We start from the raw sequence: 15,593 nt of genomic DNA, 5'->3' as shown, positions 1-15,593 counted from the left end.
TTACAAACTCTAGTCTCATAGCTGAGCGTGAAGCTTCGCACGAAAATGGGGTTAAAAAGGTTTAGGTCTTATTTAATTTTATAATAACTCTAGAATATTGCTCTTAACCCTTTCAGCCCCGAAGTTGCTTATAAGCAACTTCTATTTATGTTTGACATCGTTTAAAAAGTCAAATACACAAAAACTTCTTTAAAATACACATCTTATAGATCAACTTCATGATCATGATTAACCCTTTTAGCCCCAAAGTTGCTTACAAGCAACTTCTATATATGTTTGACATCATTTAAAAAGTCCTTTGGGGCTGAAAGGGTTAATTCTCAAGTTGAGCCGACTAATAAATTTGGAGATACAACCTTGAAAAATTGTAATAGTCAGTGCGGCCTCACTATCGGTACCTCCTCCAGTATATCATACCTCAGATGCTTACAGCGCAGTCTTGCCTATGCGGAACAAGTGCACAAGAGATGCTCCATTGTTTCCCTGGTGACCTTCTCTAAACATTTCCTGCAGTCTTCTTAATCTGTCAGCCCCATACTGCGAGCGTATGACAGTGACTAGTTAGTAATCCGACCATATTCCTACAGTCTCTTCTGCTTAAGCTGGCAACACTTTCCACTGCTACCCTGCTTCCTAAGACACTTCTGGTCGATATGCGATACGAGCCTACTGCCTCGATTGCTGTTTGGCTGTCTACGTAGATGTTGAGTCTGGAATTGCCTGCAGCTACATTAGAGACCAGCTCCACCGCTTTCGCAATAGCAAATACCTCATCTTGAAATACACTGCAGTGATCCGCCAAATTAAAAGGTTGTCTCATGCCTAACTCTGGACAGTATATTCGCGGACTAACTTCATCGTCCATTTTCGAGCCGTCAGTATAGATGTTTAGAGTGTTGCGCATAGCTAACATACTTTTACTTTTAACATTATTTCCTAGTTGAAAAGTGGGGTCATGTAGTCGGCGTTTGCCCAACCGCCTTTACCCACCGAGCTATGCCCAAAGATCAGATATATAGTCACTTAAAAATTAAACGTCTTTCTCTTGAAAGTGTGTGTTTCAAAGTCGTTTGTCAAGATTTCTTCCATTTTTGTATGAAAGAAAATCAAATATCAAATCAAAATAGGCTGTTTTTGCTCAAGAAAAACTATGTAAACAATAAGATATCGACCTGAAACTTTGCACACGTCCTTTTCCCATTAAAAAGCAGCTCATTTGTCGGAACTGCCGATATCGGTTAACTAAAGCATATAGCTGACCGATTAAACTCAAGTCTTTGTATGGAAAACATCTTTATTTGACAAGGTGTCGTCACAAAATTTGACATAAAGGAATATCTTAGGCAACAGCATAATCTCCATATTGTTTAGATCGGACCACTAAAGTATTGTATTTAGCTGCCATACAAATTTACCGATCAAAATCAATATGCGGTCGAAATGAACAGTTTTCTTAGTCATATACCAATGTTACGAAAACATAAGTATAACACGAATACAATATATTGCTCATTACTTAGATACTTTTATAGCGCATAATATTTACATATATATTCCTAAAGCAAATTGCATAAGCAATAATACCTTATTTAGAGTTATGTATGCTCAATAAATGACAATCAGCTTTTTTCGTTAATAAAAACAGCAATTTTCAGTACACTGCTACATATTTAAAATTGTGTGTTTCTTTTATAACACATTTTGTAATATTAGTTACAAAAAAATTTAATTTCGTACTTAATTATTCGGAGAAGCACTGAAATTGTCGTATTTAATAAGTGTGTTGACAAGCAAATAATAGCAGTCATCGTGTGCGGCACTAAGCACCCTTTCATCAATTCGGACATAGAACATGCAATTGCATAATTGCATGAAAACTTCAAATCAGGAAATATATTATATACATATATATGAATAGTTTTCATTCAGAGATTCATGGAGGAACTATTGGTTTGCGTTATATGAATTTTTGTGTGCGTTGCTGTTATGTCATAACATGAAAATGTATGAAAGTTTCTCATAGATCCATAAAAATTGGTCATATGTTAAGCAAAGCAAATACACGAAAGTGGTTCAGTTTTTGAATAAAATTAAAGATCCTCGAATAATGCATAGGATTCCTATTAAAGCAGAAAACAAAGAGGTTGCAGCACTTCTTCGAATAATAATCGATACCAAAAATTGTGAAGATATCTTGTCAAAGAAAGAAGTTTACCAAATTTTCGGGACACTGTACAGTAACTTACGACCATTAGTGTTAAATCTAGTAAAGCAAAATAAATCTGTTTGACAAAAAAAAACGATTTTTGAACAAAATTTTGGCCCTGAATTGTTAAAAAAAAAGTATTTATCATTGAGAAAAAATCTTCAATTAATCAAAGTATATTTGAGGAGCTCCTGTTAAAATTTGAGAGTAATCATTTCAGCCGTTTTCAAGTAATGTTGAGCACCGACTTTGAAAACACTATTTGGAGAAAAAATGTATTTAAAATTTGGCCTTTTACTTCCAAGCACTCGGAAACACCTTCTCAAATTTGCGTGTAATTTCGAAAATATTCACCGAAACGATATGAATTTTTCACTGTGTGTTCTTAAATATATGTATGTACATTAATAAAATAAAGTAAAATAAAAAAAATCGATTTTTTTTTTAATTTTAACTGTGTATAACCCCTTAAATGCAACCAAATAAATGTTGCTCATACGCCCTAAACACCCAGGCAATTTACATAAAATGCACCTAAATTGTGGGTCAAAAGTTCTACACCTGACTCTATATAACACATAACAACAGTAACCCTTAAGAAAAAGTTAAAACAAAATTAAACCATGCTGAGAGGGCATAACTGCAGCATGCCACTTTGGCAAAGCATGAATGAAGTGATTTAGAATCTGATTACAGACTCTAAATATTAAACACGAATAGAAGCTGCGAATTTAGCAGATGTATCTCGTTGCGGGCGTACTTTTTTCACACGAACGCATTATACATGCTCATGCATACTGAATGCTGTGGGTGGGGTCTCTGCTCGACTCACAGAGCTTCCGTTGAAAACAAGCTAAACGCCAAAAGGTAACAAACTCAAATCAATTTGTCAACTGTGTTGACAGTTCCAGGCACATGCATGTGTGTGTGCGTGTGATGAGCGCAGTGGAGCGTCAAATGCAATGACTCTAACATGCACTCACTCAGTTATATAATAGCGGCGACTGCAAAAATTGTGTAGATACTTCGCTACAAACTTGCTAAATACTACTTATTAAAATTTAGTTATGCACTAAATATATGTACATATGTATGTATATTTAATATGTAAACAAATATTATATGCATATGTGCATTACCTAAATGTCAGCGACTTTAATTTTGGCTACCGTTGCGGCTGTTATTAACCACATTTGCACTGCCTCCTCCATTGTCCGTCATCGCCTGCAATCGCTACAACTTGTTCTCCACTGCTCTTACGTATCAATCGTTGTATGTATATACATATGTATGTATTTATTACATCTACAGATAATTATGTGTGTATGGTGTAGGTCTCCTGCCTTAGCGTAATACGCCGATCTACACGTTAGCTGATAGTGTGGCCGACGTGCGAGCCAGCCCACTGTGACGCGCTTAGAACTTCTATAAAAATGCAAAATCACAGAGTTGTTTCGTTTCAGTTCGTTGCTACGTTCTTTCAGACGTGTTCTGCTCAAGTATAGCTCGCACTCAATGCGGGTTATATACAAGAACAATTAGTTCTTTCTTGTTTTCGATCTTGCACAAACTAATAAATTATATTTCTGTCAACTTAGCCAAACGCCAAATATATAGTTAAATCCAACCAAGGACACAAAGAAATTTCACGCTAAACATACAAACTTAAAAAGTGAGTGTTTGAAAAAAAGATAGTGAAAGTGTTTGCTATTGGAAGATATTTGCAAAGTGATGAAGGGGTTCATAAAATAAAGGATATATAAGTATATACTTATTTTCATTTGGATAACCAATATTAACTTCAGTACTTAACTGATGCGAGTTGATTAGCGCGTTAAAGGGTCATATACACGTAAAAGGCTGAAAATTGTATCCTGAAATTTGTACGCACATGTTTTAAGGGATCTTTAACTATATTTTAAGACTTAGTATTAGTAAAAATTTTTTTTTGGAAAGAAACTACAGCTGATTTCCGTGAAAAGATGTTTTGCGGTGATCACTATATCTCTGAACTGGATCCTCTGAAATTAAAAAAACCAAACAAATTTCGTTAAAGTTATGTGAAATCTAGTAAAGCAAATTGAAGCAATAAGCAAAATAAACAAAATAGCGGTTTCTCCAAAAAATAGATTTTTGTCCAAAATTTCGGCGTTAAATTGCTTATAAAAAAAATTATTTATTAAAAAAAGTTTTATATTAATTAGTAAAAAAGTATTTTTAAGAATCTTGTGCTAAAATTTAAAATGAATGTGTGTAGCCGCTTTAGAGTAATGTTGTTTACCGACTTTGAAAATACCATTTTGAAAAAAACGCTTTTAAAGTTTGACCTTGTACTTCTAAGCACTTTGAAACGCCTTTTCAAATTTGCGTGTGACTCCGAAAATATATATTCAACGGAACGATATGAAATTTTCTGTGTGTATTCCTAAATATGTACATATATATCCATTAAGAAAATAAAATTAAAAAAAATCGATTTGTTTTTAAGTCCTTAAGTCCTCTTGAAGTGAATATTTAAAATAATGAACGGTTTTTTGACCCCTAAAGTGGGTTTATGTTTCTTAATTTTACCTTGCAAAAGATTTTACGCAAAAATGTTAATTTTTAATATTTATAAACTATTTTGTTTGTTGAAGACAAATGTTTAACTAAATACATAAAAAACTAAAAACATAAAATTCATGGAACAAAAAAATCTCCTATTCCATTTTTTGCATAGAACAACTATAACAATCACGAGAAAATTTTTGACGACCAATGCTTTTAATTTTTTTTCACACATATCCATATATAAATAATGAAACTCAAATGAAACAATGATACTTAAACGCGGCGAAACTAATTGGTCTATAAATTAAGCACCATATAAACAAATATTTACACTTTCGCAGTGCCATAATTTAATAATTGCTTAACCCTATTATTTTCAAATAAACTGTGTTCGTTACCAGTTTTTTTGTTTACTTTCGCCTAGATAAAAAACTATGATTCAGCTACATACACAAATAAAAGTCCTTAAAGACCTAACTTCTGTTTAAATATTCATGAATGATTCGTCTGGCTCTACACAGTTTCTATTATTTCAAACCCTTTTCCAACTAAAAATTAAACGGTAGCTAAAATTCCAATCATTGAATTTTAGAGACTATCCGTATGGTTCGGTTTTGTAAGCATTCAATAGTTAGGCTTTTAGTATTTCACTTCCACTACTGCTCCTTCAAGGGTTATTTGAAGCAATGAATTCTAAAGAAACACCTAATGTCTTGAAACACAGGCAACACTGAACATACCACATAGTTTAGGGTTATTGTTGATGGTGGACAAACTAAAAAGCTCCTAATTCTAGGCAAAATGGAGCTTGGTAACATTGTAGAGTTCTACACATGGTACCTACTCTTAAGATGGCCTCGAGAGCACAAGTTCTGAAACTCCGAAACTATTACTCGAATCAACTTGATAATTTAGGAAAAAAATCTAGAGTTGTTGCAGAATGTAATAAGACAATAAAAAATCGATGTGTTGAAACCTGTAAACCCATGTAAATAAAGATTATTTTATCAAACACAGATTCCAAGAGAAATGCCTTACTAAACAGTTTTAAAAAACAAGAAGAACACAAAAATAATTTACAACTTTCATTGTTGATTAATTCTAATCTACTTTACAGAACAAAGAACACTTCAACAATGGAACCAAAACACTCATTACTGACCGTAGCGCTTATTGCAACGCTTGTTTGCGCCACATTGGCAGCCAAAATGCGTAAGGATTTTGTTTTTGGTTTTTTGTTTTGTGCTTGAAAATATTTAATTTTCATTCGACAGCTGATTACATACAAATATGCCACCGAAACGATCCAAAGATAGCCGAGTGTGTTAAGGACTCAGTACATTCTATACGACCACACTTGGCAGATGGTATTGCGGAGTTGAATGTGCCCGCCATGGAACCGCTTTTTATTGGCGATCTAAATATATTAGAAGGTGGTGCCAATGGGATTAACGTTAAAGTGAAAAAACTCAATGTTTGGGGTTCATCTAATTTCGAAATCAAAAAAATTAGGTGATTATATTTATTTATTTTTTTTATTGTTTGTTGTTGTTGTGGTGAGTACCATTCTATAATTTTATGTGTAAATATTTTTCGTGCATTACTTTAGAGCCTCGGACGATGCTAAACGCTTTGATTTCGAACTGATTTTGCCATATCTACATGGTGAAGGCAATTATAATATCAATGGGCAGCTGTTGGGTTTAACATTGCGCGGTAATGGACCTTTCACTGGAAATTTCAGTAAGTTGCAAGAACAATAAATAGATATTTATATATATATTTTAATATCGGTGTTATGATAATTATATTCACATTACTTTTTAGCCAACTTTTATGCTTTTGTGAAAGTTGTTTTCGATGTAAAACCTGTCAACGATGTTGAAATGATTAGTCTCAAAGATTTAGTTGTGAAAATTCGCACTGGCAGCGGAAGTATACATTTACAGAATCTATTTGGAAATGATAAAACGCTTGGCGATATTATAAATGACACTATTAATCAAAACTTTGAACTTTTCACCAATGAAGTTATTCAACCAATCGAACGCGCCTTGGAAAAGAGATTCAGCGACGTGGCAAGTCAAATCCTAGACAGCTTCACCTACAATGAACTGTTTCCCGTTTAAATGCGCAAGCTCTACACGTTAGTAATAAATAGTAAGAATTGTTCACTTATAATATAATCATACATACATACATCTTAATTTATATATATAGTATATTTAATATATTTGTATTTGAGGTGAATACGCGAACTTTCAAAATGTTTTATTTTGATTGTATATTGTAAATAAAGTATATGTATGTAACCGAAATTATTAGTGAATATCTACATAAGCAATAGCAAAAATGAATATTATGTGATATGTATTAATGTGTTAATATAAATTTATAATACGAAATAAAAGGAATGATGTGCATAAGCTTTTTTCTTGAAATCTTGAAGGAGCGAGGAGTTTTAAAGGTTATACAATTTATCGATTATCATCCAAACAATCACAATGAAAAAAAGTTATATAGCCAAGTTGTAGGATCTACAATTTTCGTACCCACAACTTTTTTCCTACAAATCAAAAATTTACATATGTATGTATGTGAAAATTTAAAATAAACAAGTTTTTTGTTTTTCCTTTCATCTTTTACAAATTCTCTCCTTAGGAAAATTAATGAAAACTTGCCTTTTTATCTGCCAAACACACTTCATATTCTTATATAAAGTATTTATTTGCTCATGTTTGTGAAATCTTAAAATAACCAATTTACCAATTTTTTTCTTTAAGAATTTTAAAGCAAACTTGCCTTTTAATGTATAAACTAATACTTTATTTTCTTATTTGAAGTATTTATTTTGACTGAATATCAAAGAAGCACGATCAAGCACGTCAATATATCAGCCTTTTTTAATTTGGTGGTCTTCAGACGGATTTGCGGTTTGAGCGCTCCTCAAAAAAGCCAGCAAACAGATCTGTCATCATTTTTACTTTACAAACTGTCATTCAAGTCCGCTACCGTGCGCTTTGTACGTACACATTTCCTGCGTAGCACGGAAATCAAAAATTCAAAATTCTATCGATAATGTTCTCTAATATAGATTAAATTATATATTTATATTGTACAAACATAACAACACACATATTATTATGTTTATTGCCTCAATTAGCACTATAGTCGCATTTATTTGCAAATTACTAAAAAACTGGAACGCTTCTGTTTGAAATAATATTGAGCTTTAATATTTTTTTTCACTTTCTTTTCTACATTGTATGCGCCGAACAAATGCTACCTCTCTTTTCACAATTTTCTTTACCCAAAATATCTCAATTGAAACTAAAAGCCACCAGTCGTATAATAACAATTAATAAACGTTTTACTCATCTAAATGCACACATAACAATTATTTTAGTAATAATATTGATAAATGTGTGTTAATTCTTTAATAAATAAACTTTATAACATTGCTTAAGCTTAGTACGCAGCTCTCAAGAAACGTAAAAACTTCATATAAAAAAACGCTTAAGAAACGGTCCAGAAACGTTCCTGCGATAAAGTTACTTGTGCTAGTACGCAGCTCTTAAGAAAGCTAGTACTAATTTTTAATACTTTGTTTCAATAAAATGTGAATATGGCAAACCTGGTTTTGCGAAGAAACATCAAATCAACAATTGTTTCTTGCAGGAAATTCGAAGTAATCGTCAAATTCATCCTAAATTAGTTGAAATCATTATTATAAAGTATGTTCCATTTTGAAATGTTGTATAAAACCAACCAATCGTCAACAACATTCCTTAAATCTCAATGAAAATATTTGTGTTACCATACACATACATACATACATACATACATACGCACACAGTTTGTTTACTTTGTTTATTCTCTCTTGCTCTTCTAATGTGGATCATTCACGATGCGTAACCAGCTGTCAAAATTACTTCAGAAATAATGTATTTTTGTTCTTGAGCAATTACTTGAGAGCTGCGTACCAACCTTTAACAAAAATGTATTCATTGAAACCTGTTGACATATTGGTGTGCTGGCAACTCTAGTGCCTTATCACATTCTCGTATTCTGTTTTGACTTTTCGTTTCTTATTCGAACATATGTTCATTCATGCTTTTACTTTTGACAGATGTGTTTATTATTTTTCACAAATTCGTTTCTGATGTGAAGTGATACGGAAGTAAAGTTGTTTTGGGGTTTTTATTTACCGTCATTTAGTGCTTGGTGTACAGTTAGAGTTTTTAAAAGTAAACAAAGTGTTCTGTGTAAACAATTCCTTCGAAAAGTGCTTGATAATGAATAATTCTTTGAGTTCCTTTGGGCAATGGCAGCTCATACGACAGCTGGGCATAGGTGGCTTTGGAAACGTTCATCATTGGAAAAATATTGAAACCGGCGAAGAAATTGGTATGTGCCTAGCGTCAATTTAATGGTTGGATAACTAAGTTTTTGTGTATATGTATACACATCTAATTATTATTATTAGAAATTATAATTGTTTGAACAAATTGAATTACTTTAATCTGTAATTGTCGAGTTTAAATATTTACAAACATATTCGCATGTACATATGTATGCATTTATATGCACAAAAGAAGCAAAATGGAAAAACAAAAAGCGCGTGCATTAGTCAGCCTATCAGTTCCGAGAATTCCGAGTTGATGGGAACTTACGGCGGGGGCTCGGGGTTGGTTATCGATGTGTTGGACGTGTGATGCTCGCGTCTCTACAGTATTTATAAAATATAAAACATACATACATATGTACATATCGTTTGCTTATTGCAAGACTGTTATAACTCGCAATGCCATTTTTGATTATTTATGCAGAAATATAGATAAACTGAAACTTTATACTGTTTCAAAATTGAACGCTTCTAATTGCTGAGTGAGAAAGTATATGCCGTTATTATTCCGGAGAAATTTGCCGAATATTTAAAACTCTACCTTGTGATTATCTCGAAATAGCAAATTTTGAGTTATGGCAGGCTTGCAGTGAGCAAACAATGTGTAAGTATGTACAAATGTGTTTGAGTTTTCGTTTCAAGTGGCGCAGAATGCGATATGAGGTATATTTATTATTTCAAATAACGAATAGCCCTATAATAAGTTTTTATATAAACATTATTTCATAAATTCATTGCAATGCGCCTAATTTTGTATTTATTCAATGCATAATGCTTAGGTATGAATGTGGGTATTATTGTTCTACGTATACAAGTTATGCTTTGGCATTTCGCCAAAAAGACTAAAATAGTTCTTATACCTAGCCAGCCGAGTCTACAATTTCTAGAAGGAAACAGTTCCAATGATTTACATACATACATAGCTAATATCGACGCCGCATGCTTTTTTTAAGCACCATGCTCGGGTGTAACCGAACGTTTTATACCCTCGCAGTTTGCAAGTATTAAAGCCGGATAATACTTACAGGTGTTGGCAAATCTTTATATTAATCAGATTTTGATCGTTGAGTTTATATGAATATCAAGATATCTCAATTTTGCTAAAGTTATCGCTTGAACGGTTGTATGGACAGACAGACGGACTTCAAGTGACCCGGAAGTCAATTTGAGTCATCATCCGGATCATTTAATTAATTTATTTATGCGTGTTGCAAATAACCATTAGTGGAACAAAACTATTGTACTCTAAGGCAACCTGTTGCAAGGGTAGGAAAATATGTATGTACATATATGCAATTGCATATCAATGCATATGTGCATATTGGCTTGCGCTTGCTTCAATATGTTTGTCGCAAACGAATTTATTTAATAAGTTTGATATCTTTACATTCATTAAGGGCAAGTACTTACCGTATAATGTCTTGAAATAGAAACGCTTATGTTGATAAGAAAAGGCAAATATAAACTTCCTGGAAAAAAATTAACGCGATTGTAAGTGAATGGCGTTGTGATAATGTGCTTACCGTTTGTTGATTGAATAAAAAAACTCTTCATTGTGGTAAAGCAAACTTCCTATCGACAGCTGTCGTAACGATTTGTTGATATTCCGTTTTGGTGCATAGTGTGATTTATTAGCAATTAATAAGAGTATTAATGAGTACATATTGTACAAAGCACTCTGCCTCTTATTCACCGAAAATTAAACATATCATTCATATAGTATGACAATGGTACGGAATCATCTACATACGTGTTACGTGTACGCTACCGGAGTTTCAATAAAAACTTCTATGAGTTTTTAGGTTGACACAACAAATCAAAACTTTTCCACATACCTTTCTTATGATTTTCAACGAAACGAAATGTTTGTTTGCACAAACGCTTGAACACATTTGGCAGGACTGGCTTTATGCTCCATTTATCTTTTACATAATAATCCAAAAAAATTAAATTATTATTATTTTATAAACAAAACTTTCTTCCGAACTCATTGCAATATTTAAAGCTGAAGATATCAGATATTGTTTATATCCACAGGCAACAATAAAAATTTTTCAATTTCATACAAATGGATACATAATTAATACAAACACAAATAAGTGCCTGCAGTTCGGTTGTTGTTAGTAGGTAAACATATACAGTGGATTATTTTATTAAAAACTGCCACCACGTTTACTATTGGTACACAAAGAGAGTCTATTTAACTTCATATATGTATGTATGTACATCCAAAATGAAACATGAGTCGAACATGAAAAACAAAAATATATTTTTTTATTCATATATAAAATTTGTTCTCCATATGCCAATTGGTGTGTGTTTAGGAGCTGCTGGCTTACGATGCGATAGATGGTGTTATCAGGAAAATATTTCCTCATAACATTTATTTCTGCAAATTTTAATTTCTATAAATTCGTGGTTACTTGATTTTTGTATAGTGAAATAAAAGAATGTTATCGAAATTAATATATGTGTGGCATTTTCTACAAGTTTTGTTTGAAATACTATTTATACAAATCATTTAGTTTTTATTGAGCCTTAGATACATATTTACTTACATGCAGGGCCGTAGTGAGAAAACCGCTGCACGGGGATGATTGTAGTGAATTGTTGTAGTAAAAAATCTACAAAAAATTGTGCCAGAGCATCTTTGCCCCCTTGAGATCTCGGGATCCGCGAGAAATTTTCTCCGATCTCCCCTCTCTCTTTTTCAATGCATAGTTTATAAAAACTTATTTTATAGTTTTCCGGTTAATAACACATTGTTGGCGTGACATTGTTCCGATTTTGCTCGTTTTTAATTTTAAATTTAATATTTATTCTTTTGCAGCAACGAAAAGTTTAAAGGAGAATCATAATCTCAGCAAAGATGAAATCGCCAAACTACAACAACGGTGGCGACAAGAGAGCGAATGGATGAACCAACTGCAGACGCCCTACATAGTGCGGGGTCTAAATGAAAAAATTGACAAGCCATTTATGGAGTATCTAACACAGCAACATGCATGGCTACCGCTACAGCCCATCGTCATGGAGTATTGCAATGGCGGTGATTTGCGTGCGCAGTTATTGCTGGTGGAGAACACTAACGGTTTAATAGAGTACGAGGTACGCGAAGTCTTGCTGACACTACGTCATGCAATTGAGTTTTTGCACACAGAATGTCGTATTGAACACCGAGACTTGAAACCGGACAATATAGTCATACATCAGATTGGCAGTCGGCGGCTGTATAAGGTATTTATTACAAAGTCTACACAGCTGAACTACTCTAACACATTGCTAATATATATAAATTTTCACACAGCTCACCGATTTCGGTTTCGCACGTAGTATTAGTGAGAACACGATGCTGAAAAGCATCGTCGGCACAAGAAACTACGTCGCGCCAGAAGTTCTCGACACGGCTGAATATAAAAATACCGTTGACTACTGGTCGATGGGAGTGATTGCATTCGAGTTGATCTGTGGCAATCTGCCTTTCATTCCACATCAGCAGTTATATAGCATAGTAACAAATATACGAAAGAAAAAGGAAAGTTGTATTGCCATTACGGAGGATTTTAATGAAAATAAATTTGAATTCAATGAGCATATTCCATTTGAAAATCGCATGAGTACTGTATTTTTAAAATCCATCGAAAAATGGTTAACCATAGCGTTAGATCAAAACTACAGTACGCGCGGCAAACGTTTGTCACCATTGACTCAGCAACGTGAGCTAAAATTTTATAGTGAGCTGGACACGATTTTATCACAAAAAGTGTTGACGATATTTTATTTGCCAACCTTAACATTTTACTCATACATAGTCACACCTGAGATGAGCTTGCGCGATTTTAGTGATATGATCAAAAGAGATATTGACATAAAGAACTTTTTTTGCATTTTTCCAACCGGTCATCCACGGCCTGAGCTGTCGCATACTTACAAGCCAATCGATTTTTTTGTGGAGGAATGGCAAGATACACGCGATACCAATAATCCACCTGTAATGCTGTATATTGCGAATATAGACACGGAATACGCTATACCCGCACCTCATATTCCTTCATATATAAAAAAATATTTTAATGCTAAAGCTGAATTACCCGAGAGCCTCGTGAAGATTATAGAGCAGAGCACACACTTTTTGCTCAGCAACGAACAACTGCATCTAGAGGCTTTTGTCTCTGGCTTAAAAGAACAAGCACTTACCGCTGAGCATGACATATTCCAGTATAATACAGACATTAAAGGGAATAAGTTGGAGCACTACTTCCATACGCTCACAGAAATGCATGGTCGCGTAGAACAATTCGCCATTGGCATTGAAGCGGCGAAGGAAACGTGTAACATGCAGGTTGACACTTACTTGTATTAATTTTTGATAACAGCTTTAACACTTAAAAAAAAATGTATGATTTTTAGGGCGAAAGATGCGAAAAATTCTTTAACGATTGGTGTCTTAAAGCGAGTAAATTCAAAACTCATATGGATGAGTTGGAGGCACTGAAAACAAAAGTTAACCGATATTATAAATCCGGATTGAGGCGCGCCAAGGAAATGGCAGTCAATCAAATTTTCGATGAGCTAAAAAATAAGGATGTATACAAACTGTAAGTACTCAAGCTAAATCAACTATTTCAACATTTAATATATTCCTTCCTTTTCGCTTTCTAGTAAGGAGTTGAGACGACACCTAGGCAATGCATCAAAGGAACGTTTGGAAGTCTGTAAAACTGCCGTGTACTATTGTCTAAGTCAAAGGGAGAAAACTATTATGAACGAACATTTGAAATTTGCTTATTCCACGATAAATTCGGTGCAAAAGGAATTCATATTATTGCAGAGTATCGTCGACAACAGCTTCAATCGGTTGATACAAATGCGCAACACTCTATCAGAAAATACATTGGAATTTCATAAAACGATAATTCATTTATATATGAACGGCAATAGGCACAATGCCTACCTGTCACAAGATGGCGATGCGCCAACATTTGTGAATGGCAATGCTGGCTTAGCGAGCAGCATTAACGAACTTTTCCAGTACCCAGTGCAGTCATTGATTGATGAAGCTACGGAACGTATGATGCAGTAAGTTTCTCAGAGTTTTTTTTTACGGAATTTTAAGCGAAAAATTATTGTACGGTTCTCGTAGGCAGTATATGAACTTTAGTTAAAGCTCTCTTTGTTTCAAATATGAGGTTAGGTGTAGTCAGAGACATGAAAAAATTACATTTTTAAATATTTTTTTTTTGTCTGTATAATGTTTTTATTTTAAATTTGAAGAAAACGCAGCACTTTGTGGCCTCTTTTTAATCTCATTTTATTTATTCTTTCTTTTCAGAATGGATATTGATGATGATGCAAGTAATAATAATGATCTCCCAGCTACCATAACTGATTAGCTGACATTTTTCGCCTTTTTCGCAATGCATTATTAGCGTTAGTTTATAATTATATATTAGCTAAATATGACTGATTGTGATAGTACATATATATGTAACACATTTTAAAGTTTATATATAGAAAGTATATAAATTGTTTGTATACTTTAAATTATATAAATTGTGCTTAAAAGCACAGCTGCCATGCAGTAAAAGCCAAGTTACAAAATATACTACCGACTTAAATAATGTAATTTAAGGCAGTCACAAAATGATTAGCACATAAGCACTCTCACAAAGCATCACTCATTTTTTGCTAGTAAACTAAAAGTTAAAATAAAGTGATTTTATAATATACCGTATTTATAAGATACACCATATTTTATATCCATATGTTAGACACTGAATAATTTTTAAAAGAAAATCAATCGTGTAGTAATCGCATTTAAGAAGGCTTAACTTAACTTCACTCCTTCGATATAGCACTGGTTTTGGCGCGAATGCTTCCGCTGAGCTCGTGAATTCTCCGCGCAGTATCAAATATTGCCTTAAGAAGCTGCCAATGTGAATCAAATCTACAGCTCGCGCTGACTAGTTAATGTCATCTTTTTTCGACAATCAACATCCAAGCGTTTGTTGTTGCAAAACCGAATGTTGGTGGGCGAACTTAATGCACCAACATCCAACTATATCGATTTTCTAGCACTGTTTCGTTTGTAACTATAATATGTTTAACTTTCAATATTAATTCTTTAAAATTAATTTAATTTTTCATAGCGAACAATTTCCATGTATCTGATTTATATACGTATAATAATATGTAAATGTCAAAAATCATTTATCATTGTATGCATTTTTTGTTATGTTTAAGCATGGATTTTATTGCAAACTATTATCTATTATAGGGTAAAACCCCTTTTTTTTAAGAAAGTCTATGTGACCATATTGATATACTTTGTAAGTTGAATATGTTTCAAAAATAAAAAAAAAAAGACAAAAGACAAAACGTTGACTTTGGCTGCACCGAAGCTGGAATACCATCTCTTTTAAAGCGTGATCC

The 15,593-nt window shown here is 33.2% G+C and overlaps 2 protein-coding genes across 2 annotated transcripts; both read left to right on the top strand.

Moving 5' to 3' along the window:
- Positions 1-3,616: 3,616 nt before the first annotated feature.
- LOC105231611 (protein takeout) lies at positions 3,617-7,182 on the top strand. The gene is made up of 5 exons (XM_049447241.1): positions 3,617-3,878; positions 5,874-5,968; positions 6,031-6,268; positions 6,366-6,499; positions 6,584-7,182. The coding sequence occupies exons 2-5, from the start codon at positions 5,893-5,895 to the stop codon at positions 6,883-6,885; spliced, it is 750 nt and encodes a 249-aa protein (XP_049303198.1). The 5' UTR covers positions 3,617-3,878; positions 5,874-5,892; the 3' UTR covers positions 6,886-7,182.
- A 1,685-nt stretch (positions 7,183-8,867) lies between these two features.
- On the top strand, positions 8,868-15,545 carry LOC105231613 (inhibitor of nuclear factor kappa-B kinase subunit beta). Its single transcript, XM_011213009.4, has 6 exons — positions 8,868-9,163; positions 11,992-12,398; positions 12,469-13,503; positions 13,572-13,759; positions 13,824-14,240; positions 14,494-15,545. The coding sequence occupies exons 1-6, from the start codon at positions 9,052-9,054 to the stop codon at positions 14,552-14,554; spliced, it is 2,220 nt and encodes a 739-aa protein (XP_011211311.2). The 5' UTR covers positions 8,868-9,051; the 3' UTR covers positions 14,555-15,545.
- The last annotated feature ends 48 nt before the right edge of the window (positions 15,546-15,593 follow it).

Source organism: Bactrocera dorsalis, chromosome 2 (assembly GCF_023373825.1).
Source record: "Bactrocera dorsalis isolate Fly_Bdor chromosome 2, ASM2337382v1, whole genome shotgun sequence".
NCBI lineage: Eukaryota > Metazoa > Arthropoda > Insecta > Diptera > Tephritidae > Bactrocera > Bactrocera dorsalis.
This window is presented reverse-complemented; position numbering and strand designations above follow the sequence as displayed.